Source organism: Monomorium pharaonis, chromosome 3 (genome assembly GCF_013373865.1).
Source record: "Monomorium pharaonis isolate MP-MQ-018 chromosome 3, ASM1337386v2, whole genome shotgun sequence".
In the NCBI taxonomy this organism is placed as follows: Eukaryota; Metazoa; Arthropoda; class Insecta; order Hymenoptera; family Formicidae; genus Monomorium; species Monomorium pharaonis.
In genome coordinates, this window is record NC_050469.1 from 12,015,415 (window position 1) to 12,032,622 (window position 17,208).

Below are 17,208 nucleotides of genomic sequence, written 5' to 3' on the forward strand. Positions count from 1 at the left end.
TGTATAATTTCAGATTGCAACGCGCTACCACTGGATTTCCACCAACTACTGTTTCATGGGGTTTGAAGCCGGAACCTCCTGCGATAGACAGACGTGCCGAGTTGGAGGAACGGGAGCGCGAGCGTGAACGGGAAAGAGAACGCGAACGAGAACGTGAACGTGCCGAACGGGAACGCGAGCGTATTCGACGCGAAAGAGAACGGGAGAGAGAGAGAGAAGAGCAACGTGAGAGAGAAAGGCGGGAACGTGAGAAGGAGGAGAAGAGAAAACAGCAGGAAGCAGCCGAACGGGAGCGAGAAAGGCGGGATAAGGAACGCCGCGAGATGGAGAGACGTGAGATGGAGCGCGAAAGACTACTTCATCAGAATCGACAACACGTGGTTGTACCTCGAGATCGTTCACCGCTCAGGAACGGTTCGGCGCCTTTAGATACCGGGGAAGTGCGTGTAAAAGAGGAACCACGTAGCAAAGACGATGAGGTTGTAATGCTTCCACGACCGCCGGTACCTGGTCCCGGAACGACAGGATCCGCGCCAGGACCTGGACCAAATCCACTGCCTGACCCGAGATCATACCATCATCCGCATCCGCATTCCTATATTACGAGGCATCCGCATAGTATGCCAACTTCGCATTCTATACCGCGTACTATGCTTCCCAGTTTAAGCGCACATCCGATGCAACATTTTCCACCGCCATCTGCGCCTGCCGGTCAACCGGGAGCCCCTTGGCCAAGCGATCCTTTTAGGGAATACCGGTTCGACACGCTACAACAATTACGATATAATCCGATAGTAGCGGCCTTCAGAGCCGAAGAAGAGGAACGAGCGAAACTATACGCCGGCTATCCTCCACCGCCGGTAAACACACTGAGAAGTAAGGATCCTAGTCCAGGTCCGCTCAGTAACTTACATATGCATCATAGAGCAGGACCCGGCCCAGGAGTACCGCCGCGTCCGCTCGAAAATGCCCTCATGCATGCGGATATTCACAAAAAAGAGGATGGATCGCAGTCCCGATGATACATCGTTCCGGCGTCCTCGGTTTCTGCGAGCGAACGCACTGAGGGGCCGACCTTTTGAGCATTCCACCCAGTTAATGCTCTGAGCTCGGTGCTGATATTTTGCTAACAGAGAAGAAGCGTTATTTAAAAAGAAAGTGTACATATTACTATATATGTAATAAATATATTATAATATTTATAGTTATCGAAAAAAAAAGAGTACGGAAGCGCGTAGAACTATGAGAAAACGTAACGAAGATGCCTTGCTATTAATGCCGGTGTTCCACCAATAACTACGGCTAAATAAATGATGACGTTTCGTGAATTACGGAGGCATCGCTGATGTATCACAAATAATAACGCTGTCGTTATGTGATTTCTGCAGTTTCAGTGATCTGACTGTCTGTAGTGGTAACGAGCTCTAACTATTACGACGATAACTATGCGTACATTTTAAAAAGTATCGTGTGTAATATTAATAGTTATTATAGAACGTGAGGCGATGGCTACGTAAAGGGGAAAAAAACGAATCCAAGTTAGGAAAAAGATTTAATCCAGCGGATCTCTATTATTACTCAAAAAATTATTTAATTATTTATTTATTGCGACGTATGAACGAATTTGAATCTCTACTACTGACGTACAAGTGCGTAAGATTTGCCCTTATTTAATTGATGTAATATACAATCGAATGTAAATTTTACTTCTTAGACTTTAATTTGTATATTAGAGACGGTAGAAAAAGAGGAAAGGGTATATAAAATGAAAAGTGTTCTTTGGCTTTCGGCGGCACATGCTTTTTTCCTTTGCATGCTGGCTAAAAGCACTCTTGTGCTTTCCTGTGATATAAAAAAAGAAAAATTAATCAAGAGTAGTAAATTATGAATTTTTTTTAATTATAAATCGAAGATGCAAATAAAATCAAACTATCTCTGATAAAGTTATGACAATTAATTTGTTCTTAATTGATATCGAAAAACACAGGATGATACTTAATATAACAGCAGTTTGACCGTGCCAAAGTGCTTCAATCAAAGACTATTTAATATTGTGTGCATGTGCATATAACATTCAAAGTCTGTTTTTTTCACGTTTCCATGAAAATTGGCAATTTTATCCTTTTCTTTTAACCATTCTCTCAATTATCAGCCATATACATCATTGTGTTACCAGAGAGCCAATTATGAGATCTCCTAGAAAGTTCTGTGCCATGGACCAGGTCACGTTCAAATATTCCTGGTACCTCAAAAGAAAAAACGCGACTTTTCTGAATAATTGGAGTAATTCCCAAACTGTTTCATTTATACTGTAAAATCACAGTAAAATTGTATATTATATGATTAACTATATACACGCAGTTTAAAAATTGTAGATATTTTTCATCGACGCAAAGTTATAATGTGATGCAATGATTTTTTTCATGTAGATATCGCGAAGTATAAAAGAGGATTTTGTGTGAATAGGTTTTTTCTAAAACTGATTCTTGTAAAAGGATCTAATAATCATAGTTTCTATCAATCTTGTTGTTTTCAATACATTTACCAGTCCTGTGTATAAAACTGTATATAAGAAACAAAAACGAAACTAAGAGATAAAAAAGAAAAAATTATGTTCATATATACGCGCGCGCGCCTACAGCATTCTGTTTGGGATAAATGTATTTAGTCAAATCAATCATTTTTACTTAACTGTTTTAAATATTATGCAAGAAATAAGAGGAAATGCCATTTTTTTAGTCAAAACGGATTTTTGTACTTGATAATATTTTCATATTATTAAATATATCTTTCAGTTCTGTAAACCCGATATGGTTGTCAAAACTCAAACGTAAACTAAATAAAAGATATATTTCGATTTAATTTGATTGTTGAATTTTTTATTAAAAATTTTATATATGACTTAATAAACTATGTGTGTGTGTGTATATATATATATATATATATATATATATATATATATATATACACGCACGTAATTTTTAACATAATCAAATAAAAATGATTGATCTTGCTTTAAAAACGTTTCTTCCGACCAACAAAAGAAATTGTCGAACTTGAGATTGCATTTATAACTTGGGATTAACACATATATGGGATCAAATAAATATGTACATATATATACATATCTCGTTTACTAAAAGTGAAAAATGAACGTGAGACATTTTAAAAAATTTGCTAGTCGACATTTTAAAATATAATAATAAATTTTATAGTAGAGGACAAATTTTCTTACACAGACTATCGTTTTACTTACAGAGCATTATTAAACACATTTTGTCTTTATTCATGTAAAAAAATTATTTAATGAACTCTACGATCCCTTTTCAGCACACTAAATACAATTACAGATAAACGACTAGAAAAATATATATTAATATCTTTTAAACTGTCACATTAATTTTTTTCTATATTCTTTATCTTATAATAGCATCATAAACAGTATAAATATTACTGGTTTATAAAAATTTGAGGTGTTAACTAACTACAAAAGACCAATCAATACATCAATATTGTGAAATTTAGTATATTTCAAAAGTGTGCTTTGAGACGAGACATGAAACTATTGTTATATTTATAAATGAGTTCATGATCGCTTTTAGCGAATGCACCTTATCATAATTAAAATCGTAATCATTACGCTTTACTTGGTTTTAATGTAGTAACATAACTGTACGATAATGTTGTCATATTTAGTTCGATATTCTTTATGTACAATGTGATGAAAAAAAAAAGAGGAAAATTATCGGGAACTACTCGAGCTGGATCTTGTGTAACGTCGATGTCGATGTCGAGGATTTCCCGGTGGACTTCGCGATCGAGTCCTTATTCTGCGCCGCGGTGGTCGCGGACTTCTGCGTCGATTCATGAGCGGCGAACGTCTACGATAACGTGGCGGTGTGTTTCTACCACCTCCTCCCCATCGTGGTGGTGCACGTCTTCCCATTCCTGGTGACATTCGTCGCATTGGTAGCGGTCGGGGTTTTGGCAATAATACTGGAGCAGCTGTGATTTCTTGGCCATCTATTTGCCCTGTGAACAGATCGATGCAAAATGCGTTAGTGACTGTAAAGTGCCAAGTCACTGATACAGAACCATATTTTACCTCCATCCATGTGTTTCATAGCGTTTTCCGCTTCATCTGCAGTTTCGAATTCGACGTAAGCAAACCCTCTTCCCTGATTTGGATGAAGTTTATCCAATGCAAAGTCAACCATCTTTATATTACCATATGCCGAAAATATCTCCATGATATGCTCTTTGGTGACATTCCGTGTTAGATGGCCAATATGTATCTTTGTTGGTCGAGGAATCGGCGAACGCTCCCTACGTTTCCTACGTGGAGAGGGAGATCTGCAAAATTAAGAAAATAATTAGTAATAACTATAATTAATAATTATAAACAAGAAAAGATTACAGTTTATAACAAATATAGTACCTGGATCGTTTTTGTTTAACTTTATCAGGGACAACATTGTTTCCTTTCTTCCTTTCCTTATCGCGTTCTCTGTCCTTGTCCCTCTCTCTATCTCTATCTCTATCCCTTTCTCTTTCCCTTTCTTTATCTCTTTCCTTTTCCTTATTATCATGTTTTCGTGAAGCATCAACGCTCTTGCTACGACTTCTTTTTCTTCCTCGATCCCTGGAACTGGCTGAGGAACTAGCAGAACTACTGGACGAACTACTAGAAGTAGAACTTGATCTGGAACTACTGCCACTGCTAGAACTTGAAGATCCAGAGCTGCTATCTGATGAGCTATAAACACAAATACATATTTGTCAATAAAATATAATTTAAGGTATTGGATAGTTTAGTATATAAAAGGTGATCAAACAAAAAATTTGAGTTTCATTTTTTGTCCTGCAAGAGCTCTTGAAAAAGAAAAAAAGATTTTAATTAGAACTTACTGTTATTATTGTAAACATAAGTTTATGCTGTCTCTCTTCAACATTTTTATTATTACCTACCTAGAACCACTGCTGGAGGAGGAAGCCGCACGTTTTTTTCGCTCCCTCTCTCTACCTTTCTCCTTTTTGTTCTCCTTATCTGTAGTTTCGGAGTCACTCTTACCAGTGCTATCCTTTCGGCTCCGAGCCCTGAATAACAAACACCGGGTATGCAAAGAAAAGGCAAGGATTAAAATCCAAACAAATGTTGCTTAATTGCCAATTGTATATAACGGGAATACTCACATGATTAGCGGCAATAGAATCTTATAGCTCTGTACTATCGGGCTGAACGATTCGAGCTTCAAATGCCGGATGATGTACGCCAACTGTACGACGCGAACACGTAATGGCGGCCTACCGGGACATAAAGTTGATTTTACGACGGTATTCTGTCATAAGTAATGCGCCCGCCTCGCACGAAATGACGCCAGTTGAGAGACAAAACGTCCGGACAAAAACTCGGCCGGACGACGCTATCAAATTGTCTCGTTAAATCACTCTTGGCACGCGGTAAAATGAACGATACAACTACCATGAGACTGTCATGGCGATGGCAGTATACTTATCGTCTCCAATCTAGATCCACCCGCGCCACCGTTTGGCGCTAATGGCGCCATCCCATAAAGCGGAAATTTCATGCAAGCAAAGAAAGGTTAATGCCCAGTCTACAATGAGTCGTTGGTCGTTGGTCGTAAGAAATTTAACCAATTATGTTCGGTTATTCTTCTCTAAGATCAACTGTGATTGGTTAAATTTCTTACGACCAACGACCAACGACTCATTGTAGACTGGGTATAAGGCCATCACACATTTTCCAGCCCGTTCTACTTAATCGCACGTTGCAACTTGCGACATCCAATGACTGTCGAGTTTTAACTAAGAACTAGGTACTCATTGGATGTAAAAATGTGTACATTGGGTGTAACTAAATGAGACTTTAATCGCAACTTGCGACTTGCGATTAAAGTCTCATTTAAGGGCCATCTACAATGGAGTGTTTTAGTCGTAACAACGCTAATGCCCAGTCTACAATGAGTCGTTGGTCGTTGGTCGTAAGAAATTTAACCAATCACCGTTGATCTTAGAGAAGAATAACCGAACATAATTGGTTAAATTTCTTACGACCAACGACCAACGACTCATTGTAGACTGGGCATTACTGTTTACAGCCTACAGCAGACATTGAGCCAATTTATTGCGTGCTTACGATGAGCGTTAGGGCATTCGGGTTTAGTTTTTGGTTGCCTTTCTTTGATGGCCGGCTTGTATGTTATTGCTACGTCGTTTTTCTTCTAGACAGCATTGCCGTAGTTTTAGTGCTGTTACGGCTAAAACATTCCATTGTAGATGGCCCTTTAAGCTCGATAGTCATTGGCTGTCGCAAGTCGCAACTGGCTACTTGTGATTAATGTAGAACGAGTTTATTGCGCATGCTCTAGTTTGCATCTCCCCACATTTCCTAATAGTGGGCCTATTCGCGCGTTACTTGCACTTTTCGCACTCAATTGGTCTGTTCTTTCTAGCTGCACTGTTGCACTGGTGCAATAAGTTAGAATGAGAAAAATATACTTGTCTTACTTTAACTTATTGCACCGGTGCAACAGTGCAGCTAGAAAGAACAGACCATATTATATCTTCGCTTTCTCTTTTTCTCTAGTGCTCGAGTATATATTTATCTCGTTTAAAGTGCAACAAATTTTGGGGATTTCAAGCAACGCGAACAAACCTAGTGTTTATTGCAAGTTGCCAGTTTAAATAGTTTAAATGACAAGCAAATTAATTTTATGAGAAGCAAGTAATCAGTTTACTTGTCTGACTTATGTTTCTTTTGTTTAATTTTTAATATTCCCACACTTTTGATTTTGTTCAAGTTTATCATCAAGTAAATATAATCAAGTAAATATAAAAAATAATATAGAGATTTTAAGTTTCTGTTAAATTTTTGGCTTGTCAATGTGTCCTGCCAATATGTATCCTCACGATTTACAATTATATCAGAATGTTCCACACGAAGTGATTTCGTTAAACGAGTTGCAAGAAATTAGTGAAATGCGACTAAAAGGTGATTAATTGAATTTCGCATTTTGTTTGTTTCACATTCAGTACATTATTATTCATATATCAATACAAATCAATTGTTTATGATTAACATATTGTCACTTATTGTAGTTCTTTGTTTGGTGGAACGTATACATTTACAAAAATTAACAATGACGGTGTCACAACGTAAGGCTGCCTTGGTCGAAGTATTACGCAAAGAAGGACTGAATGAATTTGCAAGATTGATTGATAGTCCAGGATGCAAATTTCATAGTGACAAATGCAATACACGTACATGTAATATATATATTAGAAGGAGAGATCATATATCTCACTTTGTATTAAGATCTGCATTTGCTTTCAATGTATTCAAAAAGCGTTGGTTCTTTAAACAAGAAACACGGCTGTTTAAGTGGCGGTCCTCCTCATTAGATAATAAGGGAATTAGACAGTTTATACAGATTAACAATTTTAAATTTGAACTGGTTGGTTATTACTTATTATAATTGCTTGTTGCTTTAAAATGTAATGTTCCTCAAAATCTTGAATTACTAATATTCTCTGTTGCTTTCAGATTAGTGAAAGTGAAAAGAAAGATATCAAGGAATATCTTCAAATGTCATCTTCATGTACCAGTGATATTAACAATATACAATTTTACAAAGTACCATTCTCTGACATAGCCAGTTTAATTAAAAAGCGTAAAGTTTTTGTTATGCAAGGCGAAGCTTTTGTACCTGAACAAGAAATGATATTTGTATTTACATCACACTTTAAGAGAAGTCTCATATCAAGTTTTGAAGTGGGTATAAAAAATGATTGTTATGAGTCTACCAACAACAGTTGTCATTTTTTATTATATATTACATTCCAGATGGCACGTGAATATAGAGCCAATTTATATGCCGACGAGAGGTTCACTCGTATCTTTATCAATTTAGAAAAAAATATTCATGTGGAGAATACTATATTGGTACAAGAACAAGAAATACAACAGTACGTTTCGCTTGACCAGTTGGATATGGTAAGTAATATTGATTATAATTATAAATATAATCATAAATAATTTTGTAATTAATAAGTGACATATAATATTAAATATTTTATAACAATATCTTGTAACAATTAACTGTTTGACCTGCTAAATGATTTTGTAACAAATAGTAATTGTTTTGCTACAGCTTGCGGAAACTTCTTATCCTCTTTGTATGAGAGTTCTACATAAAGCGTTGAAGAAAAATCATCATCTTACACATGGTGGTAGAATACAATACTGTTTGTTCTTGAAGGGCATAGGACTTTCTCTGTCCGACGTGATGACTTTTTGGAAGGATGAATTCACAAAAGTAATGAACGATGCTGTGTTTAACAAAGAACACAGTTACACCATAAGATTTGTCTTTGGTCAGGAAGGTAGTCGGCGAGATTATCAGCCTTATAGGTGCCAGAGAATTATAGAGTCGTCGATCGTTGGACCTAGAGATTATCACGGATGTCCTTTTAAACATATGCTGCATGGTATACTTGAAGACGAACTTACTAATTGTGGTTTTAACACATTGGGTAAGTATCACAATACATAAAATATTCGTTTATTTAATTACTACTTTTATCTATCAACTAATTTATTAAATCAGAGAGATCAGCAATAATAAGCTTATCCAAAGACGGTCAATATTCTGCAGCATGTAACAAGTACTATGAAATTAAACACAATTGTTTGAACAACACATTATTTGAACATCCAAATACATATTTTAATGAGAGCGTGAAATATCGCACTTTATATCATGGTGAGATTTATTTCATTATTTTATGTGTATCATTTACATGTATTTTGTTTAAAATTTAAAATTACATTAAAATTAAAGATCTGGATTCGGAAATGGAAGATGGATATTAGGCATCATACTAAATGGGAACATTGAAGAAATTAGAACTATTAGGAGTTTAAAATCATCAACAGAAAATGATTTTTTGTACAGATTTTTGAATTGTTAATATGTACAAGATATGTATAGCGTGTTACGTATACTGTAGGACACACCTTGAGTGTGAGTGTATGTGTACGTATATACATCTATACTAATTTATTTAACATTGAAATATAAAAATATTTCCAAGGTATTTTTCAAGTCAGATAAGCAATTGGAATCAGCTAATTTCATTTTGCTAATAAATTAGAATTAAGTTTTTAGCGACTTTTCAATTTCAAATTAGATTGTCTGTATTCTTAACTGCCATAATAAATGAACAATAAGCATTTCTTAACACTGAAGGTACTTATTTTCAATATCAAAGTTAATTTAACTATAACATTAATTTTAAATATATATAATAAATTTATAATGTGAGATATAAATGTTATAAAAACACATATGTTGGTGCTGGATATATCTGCATGCAATATTTTTGTTTAATTGAGACATACTTTAATTTGAAAAAAAAGTTTGTTTTTACACAACCACATGATTGTAAAGTTAAAAATGCGTTTAGTCTAATGATCTTTTCTCTCATCTAAATCTTTTTTTTCTTTTTTTCTTCTTGAACAAAATAATTAGGCTTAACACAAAAACAAAAAAACACAAAATAAAAAAAATATTGCCACGATACAACACAGTATAATTTACTATGTTTCATGATTTTTATTCTGTAGATTGCTGCGGCGATACGTAAGTACCGAATGATATATGTACATTTAAGTGACAGAACGAGCAATATTTATGTACAAGTACACCGAATTATAAATACTTAATACTCGTCATACACCTTACACATTATTATTACCTTAGTCAATTCGTAATGTTGTACCGTTGTCTCATTAAATGCTATTTCAAACAAGAACTATATGATTGAAAAGTACGAGAAAGTTTTGGCACAGTTTGTTATCTTAATAGAAACAAAATGAGTTTGTTAAATGAATCTTAAATGTCTTATCAAGAAATACGGAAGAAATGCTTATAATCCTCGTTATAACATCATATGTATCTGTAGTCAAGAAATTGTTATATCAAATGCAATGCAATTTTTTCCAATCTAAAACACATTCGATGTTTGACATCAAAATGATATGTGTTGCGTAACACTAAGTCAATATTTCACGTCCATTCATTTTAAATCGAGCGCGTACGCAAAATTCAATTAATATAGCGTTGCAGTCCATAACAATGTAATTATAGTCAATAATTATTAGCTTCTATGCACATACACGATAGAGAAACCATCATGCAATTTCAAAAGCGGGATGTATATCACAAATTTAACAGCGGCGATGGATGCAGCAAATGGATTTATGCAATGTGTGTATATTACAATTATCTTCCTTTTTTTTTAACAAAATCAAAATAGTTTTTATTTTATGTTCGCACATATATTATGAACAGTCACTCCTGTATACATTTAAGAAAACTAGAAATTGGTACTTTCCACTATTCTGAAAATGCATTCCTCTCATTCACACGTTAAATTTTTTTCATACACTCATACCTTTTTCTCTTTCTTACATTCTCTTCTGCAAATTCTTTATATAGAAGTAAAATATGTTAATGGGCATATCGATAAAATCATCATTTATAACAAACAAGTCAAATTATAAAGTCTTATATTTTTTATCATTTACGTATAAATATTGTTAAATATGTATATTAAAAATTTGCTACATATTCCACGATTATTTTACACAGACTTGTTATTCTATTCTCGATAATGACTTAAGTTGGTTAAGTAACTCCTTTTTTTTCCAATGGACTCTTCTGGTGTTTGAAGAGTAGCTACTAAGGATGACAATACAATGATCCCCACGACTTTTCTCATTTATCGAATCGTGCGCCTTGTCGGCAATGAAGATGAACAAGAAAAGAAAAGAGAAAAAAAAAAGGATGACATTGGATTAACATCATATTCTATAGGAGGATGAGTCACGGTGTCATTGTATAAAAATCTAAACTGACCTTAATGTGTGTACTAAAAAATATAATTGCTTCTGTCAAGCGAGAGGACCGATTATCGGTATTAGTTCCAATAAAGGTCAACCTCTGTGCGCTCGGAATATACTTTCGTTGACGCCTCCGTGACTCATTAATTCGGATCGTCAGTCGGGTCGAACGCTAAATTACTCTCGACGTAACGGACATATATCGTTGCTACGCGTACATGGAACCTATGCTTTTATTTATTAACAATGACTAATGATATTATTGATACGACAGGACATTCGTGTGCTGTGGTTGGTTGGTTCGATTCGCGTGTAAAATGCAGACTCTCTACTGCCGTATCGTAAGATTCCAATGCCGAAGGAAGAATCGAAGAAATAAAGATTCGCCACATCATATTTACTGCTTCATGTGAATTCCTAACGAATTAAATGCGTCGACGGACCGACTTCGCCGAGAATGAATGCTGTATACTGTCAATCACGACATAATTCGCGCGCGCGCGCATACACAGACACACACATACATCCACTCATCATCCATACATATATATCACTGATGGCAATTTATTAAATGTGCACGTAGCGTATCTTGATTGCTGTGGCAAGTCCAATATTCACGTATTTGTAAGAATAATCCCACGGCGATAAACGAAACTGAAGAACCAGCCGCGGTTCACGTTTACCGCCGTCTATGTGAAAATGTTAAACGCGCGTAACTGTATCAATCACGGAAGAATTCAGACGGATATCTCGTAAACGGCATACATCCTTTCCTCGTTGGAGCACAAGACGTGCAAGCTACTTGGCGGCGGTTTTCGTAGAATCTCCGTCCAGCCGCAGAAGGGTGCGGAGACCGAAAAGATGGGCTATACGGATATCTCGTAGTTCATATCGTACACGCTAGCGCGGTCCGGTGTCGGTGTAGTTGGTCTCTGTGTTCTCGAGTCGTTGGGTGCCGAAACCATTTCCATGGAGTCTGTCATTTCCAAGGCTCTGACGAATGACATCGGTCGACGCCGCGCGTCTCCTGAGGTCGGCGTAGTGGGTGTCGCCATTGTAGTCGCTTTTCGCTTGACTTGCGGCGACTGGTGCGGCGGTTGATGCGGCGGGAAGACAGGCACTCCACCCCTCAGGGCTGGATGATACGCTGCCTTGGGAGCGTTCGTCGCGTACTGCGACTGCTGAGTCGGGCTCGTGGGATTAGAGCGATAGTAGTCGTACGCCGGAGGCGGTCGATGAGAAGGCGACTGATGGGGCGCGCCGCTTACCACACTTCCAGGTCCAAGAGGTGGACCTGGATAGCTGCCAGGAGAGTTGTCTTTCCACATGTAAACACCGCGTTGCGGAGAACCCGCCAGTTCACGTATGTTGTCGACCGTGTTGTTGGTTCGCGAATACGGATGATCGGTACCCTGCCGCACGAGCTCGCTTTCTGATAAGAAACGCCGCTGCGGGCTGTAGCCAGTAATGACGGAACCGGGAACGCCGACTGCCATATTGTTTCCCTGCTGTACATCGTAATACGTCGGCGTTTCGTTCACGCCTATGAAATCCGGCCGACGAACCTGCGTCGGTGTACCCGGGTTTGATCTGTAACAGACACAGTGGATCTTAGATCCCTTCCGGCGGCGCAAAATGCTTTCGATAATCGACAAATGCACAGTACAGTGAACCAAGATGAATATGCGAGTGCTTGAGCATATGTAGCCATACAAATACGGCTCTGGCGAGACATACAGGAGAGAGAGAGAGCGCAGCGCATCATTCCTGTTAAGAAATTAGCATCTATTCAAGAAACATAAAAGATAGCGAATCTAAAAAATATATGGTGGGAGTGTCTTGCGTTGTGTGTGTGCGTGTGTATATGTTTTTATGACGTATATTTTTACAACCATGTTTTTCTATATATATACAAAGATATATGCAAGAAAGCATAATCGTAAACTACGGTATGTCCTCGTAGGATGAAGTTCGTGTTTACCTGCAGTAGGTTGCAACACGATGGTAGAAAGCAGCTCCTTGCAGTTACCACCCCCTGCAGTGGGAGACACAAACTTATCTATATACCATATATCTTGTAATATATACACATGCAGAGAGTACTAAATCCTCTACCATATTTATTGTAAGCTACATTGCATATTTTTCCTTTTTGTGACACATTCTTTTGTCCTCCAGAAGGCGAGAATAGTGATGAACAGAAGAGGAGGAGAAAGAAGAGCAAGAGTGAGATGTTTGACAGTGAGGGATAGGAAATTTTAACAAAACAGACCGACATCATATCGAAGGGTAGCAAAAAGGAATATCGTAAAAGGAATATCGTTCACTTTGTATTGGCAGCGTGCTTAAGAGATGCATTGTAACTATTATACTAGTGTGGCGCTTTTCTCTTGCTCTCTACATTGAGATAATTTTGTGCAATGTGAAAATCGCGATATATAAAGTTATATATATTTAATATATATATTTAACTATATATATGTATATATGTGTATATATATATATATATATATATATATAATAGTTAAAAATAGTAAATTTGAAATTGTAATATTCGAATATATTTCGGATAAGAGTAAGCACCAAATATAAGCACTCAATCAATCGATCCTTCGTTCTCTTTGTATCACGTGTAAATGTGTGTTCACATTATTATTAGAAGACACTTCTCCATTGGATTAATATATACTTTGATTTTTTTTCTCAATAATGCACAAGTATGATGTACCTTCGTATAGGGCTGGATATGGCAAGTGGAGTGGGTACTCCAATAGCTTTAATACGTTGTTGCATCGTAGGACTGGCGCCACCCTGACGTTGAGGGACTGTGGCGGGCGAGCCACTCGTTTCCGGTGACAACGGGTCGGGAGTGTGACTTCGAGATCCGTTCATCCCTCTGTGAATATAATGAATATGAGTATATTGTGCTATAGAGCATTTTGTGTATTAAAAATCATGTAAAACATTTATCGCAAGTACCTTGGCCTTGGATGTGGACTGCCTTTAGGATAATGTATTGGATGGCGATGCTGCAACGGCAGAGGATGCCTGGGAGATTCATTGTTCTCCACAGGTGGCAGGAAGAAGTTACTTTTGGAACCGTGTCTCTGCAACGGTGGCGTAGGTTCGCAATCCGCGGACTGAGACGCCGTTGGTTCCATGTCTGTATCCGATCCATCTCGTCCAGGAGATAACTGTAAAGAAAAATCAACAAATGTCATCAATCACGTCAGAAAGAGATCAAACAAAAACAATATATTGCAATATTTCTTTCTGTAATATACATTACATATATTTCCTACGAATATTAGGATCAATTTGGGATGAATGGGATATGCATAAACCATGGAAGAAATTCAATGAAGGCATCTTAGGACTCTGGATGGAACAATACTGATAGATGAAATATCATCGCTGCTCATACTGATACTCTATAGGTATAGTGAAAAGGATGTAAATATAAATTTTTATAAAAAATACTAAAGTGTACTACAAAGCTAGTACTGCATACAAAATTGTTTACAACTACATTGCTAGCCATGCTATACATGCTTAAAAACTGCATATAAGCAAAAGTGCTTAAGATATAGCACTTCATCTAAAAATCATTTGTAACTGTGCTAATAAATAGCAAGGAGATACAAATCATAATAAGAGTATAAAGCGAGGTCTACAATACACTTACTTTATCGTTCTAGACAAGACTATTGTAAGCAACTTACAACAAAATCGTTATTCCTACTCTTACGTCTTACTCTATGCTTACTCCGTGTATTGTAGACCTCACTTAAAAGCTTAACTTCAAGTATTAGATTATAAAGTGAAATCATTGTTGCTTACAAAATTAGAAGATAAGCAGGAGCTGCGCTAGCTCTTACCTTATTGTAAGCATTTGAACTGGCATTTCTAATACCAGCACCATTGCTGCTATCCATGTAGGTCTTTACCTGGTTCTCACTGTCTATAGTAGATATTTCCGATGCACATGCTCCACGTCGCTTTCCTAAATACTTATCGGGCTTAAGTAAGCTGCAAATCACACAGAGAATTTATTATAACAAAATAATTTCACACTCAAAATTAATTTCAATTAATACCTTGGTTCCTTGCAATACCTTGGGTATTGTGGTCCAAATTGTGTGTAACAGCAGTTGCGCAGACAGCCACGAGAAAAAGGATTGTAGCCTCCATTAAATTTGCCAGTTACCTGTTCGTTCGTAGTACGTCCTCTGGAAACAAGGACCACGTGAAAACCAGTCAGTCCAAAAATTGGAATGAACAAGAGCAGTACCACTCCCATGAGTACGAGTCTACATACGAAGATTAAGGATTTCATAAAATCAATATCACATAAATCTTATGCAGCCACATTTTGAAAATGCTTTGAAAAACATCTTCTGTTGTAAAGGATACGCAACAATAGTGTTAACTTCACTCAGCTGCTCTTTATGCTCTAGTAAGTAATATAGACAGAGCCCAAATATACTGATCATATGACAACTGAGTGACAGAAGAAAAAAGAAGAAGTATCTGTAGTTTCGCCTACCAATGCAATTGTTTACCCATGGGCAATGATGGTCAAACGTCTAAAAAAATATGAAGCTTATTAACATCTTTTTGCAATCTGTTTACAACAAAATATTTAAAAAGATATATGTATACCTCAATACAATGATTGCAGACACTGCAATGTGAGCAACGTGGAGGTCGATAAAACTTGCAGGTGACACACCACTTCATGCGCACGGTAATGCCATTGATTTCCACGCTCTTGTATAACGGAGCTCGAAAATCATCCTCCCGGTCTTCGTCAGGAGGCGCTTTAACGGGAAAAAAACATCGTTCGGCACATCTGCGATTTATAACGAGGTGAGGCATGTCTAATTTTAAAATACCTTTTGGTATAACACCGGGGTCCATAAACGTCGCTAGCGAGAAGTTTATTACCACGAAGAAAGTGATGCCTCCCTGCAGAGCCGGCACCCACCAGCCCCATCGAGAGACATAGTAGTTCGAGCACCTACGGATGAACGAACATGTGTGATACCTAGTCTCTCCGAGGAGCGAAGAGGAGCTCCGCCTCGGCGAACATGCTCGTGCGTATGGGAAGCGGAGCGGGTGGAGAGAGAAAGAGAGACAGAGAAAGAGAGAGGAAAGACAACTTACGGGAAGATGAAGAAGAGCGCTGTGGTGACGAGTAGGACTGTCCACGCGAACGTAGCTGGCAGATACCTCGTCTTCACATCGCATTTCGGCATTCTGCACGCTCCGCTCTTTCGGTGGCACACGATCAACGCGAGTCACTAACGGACAGGATTTCTGCTAGCAGGAAACATGGCCGCGTCCATCGCGAGCTCGGCTCACTTGCGAGTACACGTACGTCGTGCCGCGGCGAGGGCGTCCGTGCATTCTAGCTATCGTCCGGGCGTCCGCGACGTAACACCGACTTCGGGCTGCCGTTTCCCAATCACTCATGCGTCATCCCGGCCAGCGAAACGTCAGCGGCGATACTTAACGGCCAGCTCGCGTTGATACGAATATCGGAGCGATGGAGCACACCACCTCGGTGACATACATATATAGAGCGTGCAGCGCATCTCGCTGCTTCGCTGAATCTCGCGCGGCAGCGCGCGCGTGTCACTCCCCCTCTCTTTCATCTTGCTCTGTACTCCGTATTTTGCCCTGCACTTTTCAGATCAGAATTGACAAAAACTTCAAGTCGTTTTGATATAAAACTGCGGCATTATGTGCACTCCTATTTCCGTTTATTTATTGTAAATTTATTAAGTATAGGGGAAGCCCGGCCAAAATGGTATGCCTGAACAAGAAAAAACATTTTCGCTATTTCTCGACTATAATAACAATAATTAAATAGCGGTAAGATACCTGAGTATAGATAAAGAGTGCTATCAACTAAATTTCAATATGAAATCGTCTTTCAAAGCTTAAGGTTGTCCGCAGTCGAGATATTTTGATTTATCAGCCTTTTGTTGTGATTCAATGAAAGTAGACTATTTATATTTACACTGTACACATTTGTTCACATTTTCAACTAGTAGAAATCTGCTTCCACAATATTTTAATAATCCAGTGTTATATTGAATTTTTCTTTCAATTTAATTAAATAGTTAAGTTGAATGCAAAGTACCCCAGATGGGACAGTGTCCCACCTTGCCCAAATTATGTACTTAAATTTTTTTCGTTAGTTTTAGTTAATTAATTCATTCTTTTCTAAGATGGTGTATAAATATGATTGGAAATCTGATCGAGGCAGTTGATCAGAA

At 37.6% G+C, this 17,208-nt stretch overlaps 4 protein-coding genes across 12 annotated transcripts in view; 2 read left to right on the top strand and 2 right to left on the bottom strand.

The window, feature by feature from the left end:
* The window catches only part of LOC105834275 (autism susceptibility gene 2 protein), a 33,379-nt gene extending 30,770 nt beyond the window's left edge, over positions 1–2,609 (top strand). For all 6 annotated transcript variants that reach the window (XM_036283900.1, XM_036283903.1, XM_036283897.1 and 3 more), the window contains exon 16: positions 14–2,609. In XM_036283900.1, the coding sequence (XP_036139793.1) occupies positions 14–1,022 (1,009 nt within the window). In that variant the 3' untranslated portion in view covers positions 1,023–2,609. The remainder of the gene's footprint in view (positions 1–13) is intronic.
* Positions 2,610–3,119: 510 nt separating this feature from the next.
* Positions 3,120–5,523, bottom strand: LOC105834278 (RNA-binding protein with serine-rich domain 1-B). The gene is made up of 5 exons (XM_012676635.3): positions 5,194–5,523; positions 4,969–5,097; positions 4,439–4,756; positions 4,106–4,353; positions 3,120–4,032 (listed from the first exon to the last, which is right to left on the bottom strand). Coding segments are annotated over exons 1-5 (987 nt in total). The 5' UTR covers positions 5,196–5,523; the 3' UTR covers positions 3,120–3,742.
* Positions 5,524–6,551: 1,028 nt separating this feature from the next.
* On the top strand, positions 6,552–13,640 carry LOC105827879 (DNA primase large subunit). 3 transcript variants are annotated; one of them, XM_012666071.3, is made up of 7 exons: positions 6,554–7,012; positions 7,120–7,475; positions 7,565–7,792; positions 7,865–8,014; positions 8,172–8,553; positions 8,628–8,783; positions 8,862–9,263. In XM_012666071.3, exons 1-7 carry the CDS (start codon positions 6,904–6,906, stop codon positions 8,891–8,893), a joined length of 1,413 nt encoding a protein of 470 aa, XP_012521525.1. In that variant the 5' UTR covers positions 6,554–6,903; the 3' UTR covers positions 8,894–9,263. The 3 variants fall into 3 exon arrangements, with proteins under 3 accessions (XP_028045359.1, XP_012521524.1, XP_012521525.1); XM_028189558.2 differs by lacking the exons at positions 8,628–8,783; positions 8,862–9,263 and adding an exon at positions 13,103–13,640 and having other exon boundaries at positions 6,552–7,012; XM_012666070.3 differs by having other exon boundaries at positions 6,553–7,012; positions 8,628–9,263.
* LOC105827878 (palmitoyltransferase ZDHHC5) lies at positions 10,324–16,552 on the bottom strand. 2 transcript variants are annotated; one of them, XM_012666068.3, is made up of 9 exons: positions 16,091–16,552; positions 15,820–15,944; positions 15,587–15,744; positions 15,338–15,510; positions 15,022–15,234; positions 14,803–14,953; positions 13,904–14,118; positions 13,653–13,820; positions 10,324–12,514 (listed from the first exon to the last, which is right to left on the bottom strand). In XM_012666068.3, the coding sequence occupies exons 1-9, from the start codon at positions 16,180–16,182 to the stop codon at positions 11,791–11,793; spliced, it is 2,019 nt and encodes a 672-aa protein (XP_012521522.1). In that variant the 5' UTR covers positions 16,183–16,552; the 3' UTR covers positions 10,324–11,790. The 2 variants fall into 2 exon arrangements, with proteins under 2 accessions (XP_012521522.1, XP_012521523.1); XM_012666069.3 differs by having other exon boundaries at positions 15,040–15,234; positions 16,091–16,551.
* Between the last annotated feature and the right edge of the window lie 656 nt (positions 16,553–17,208).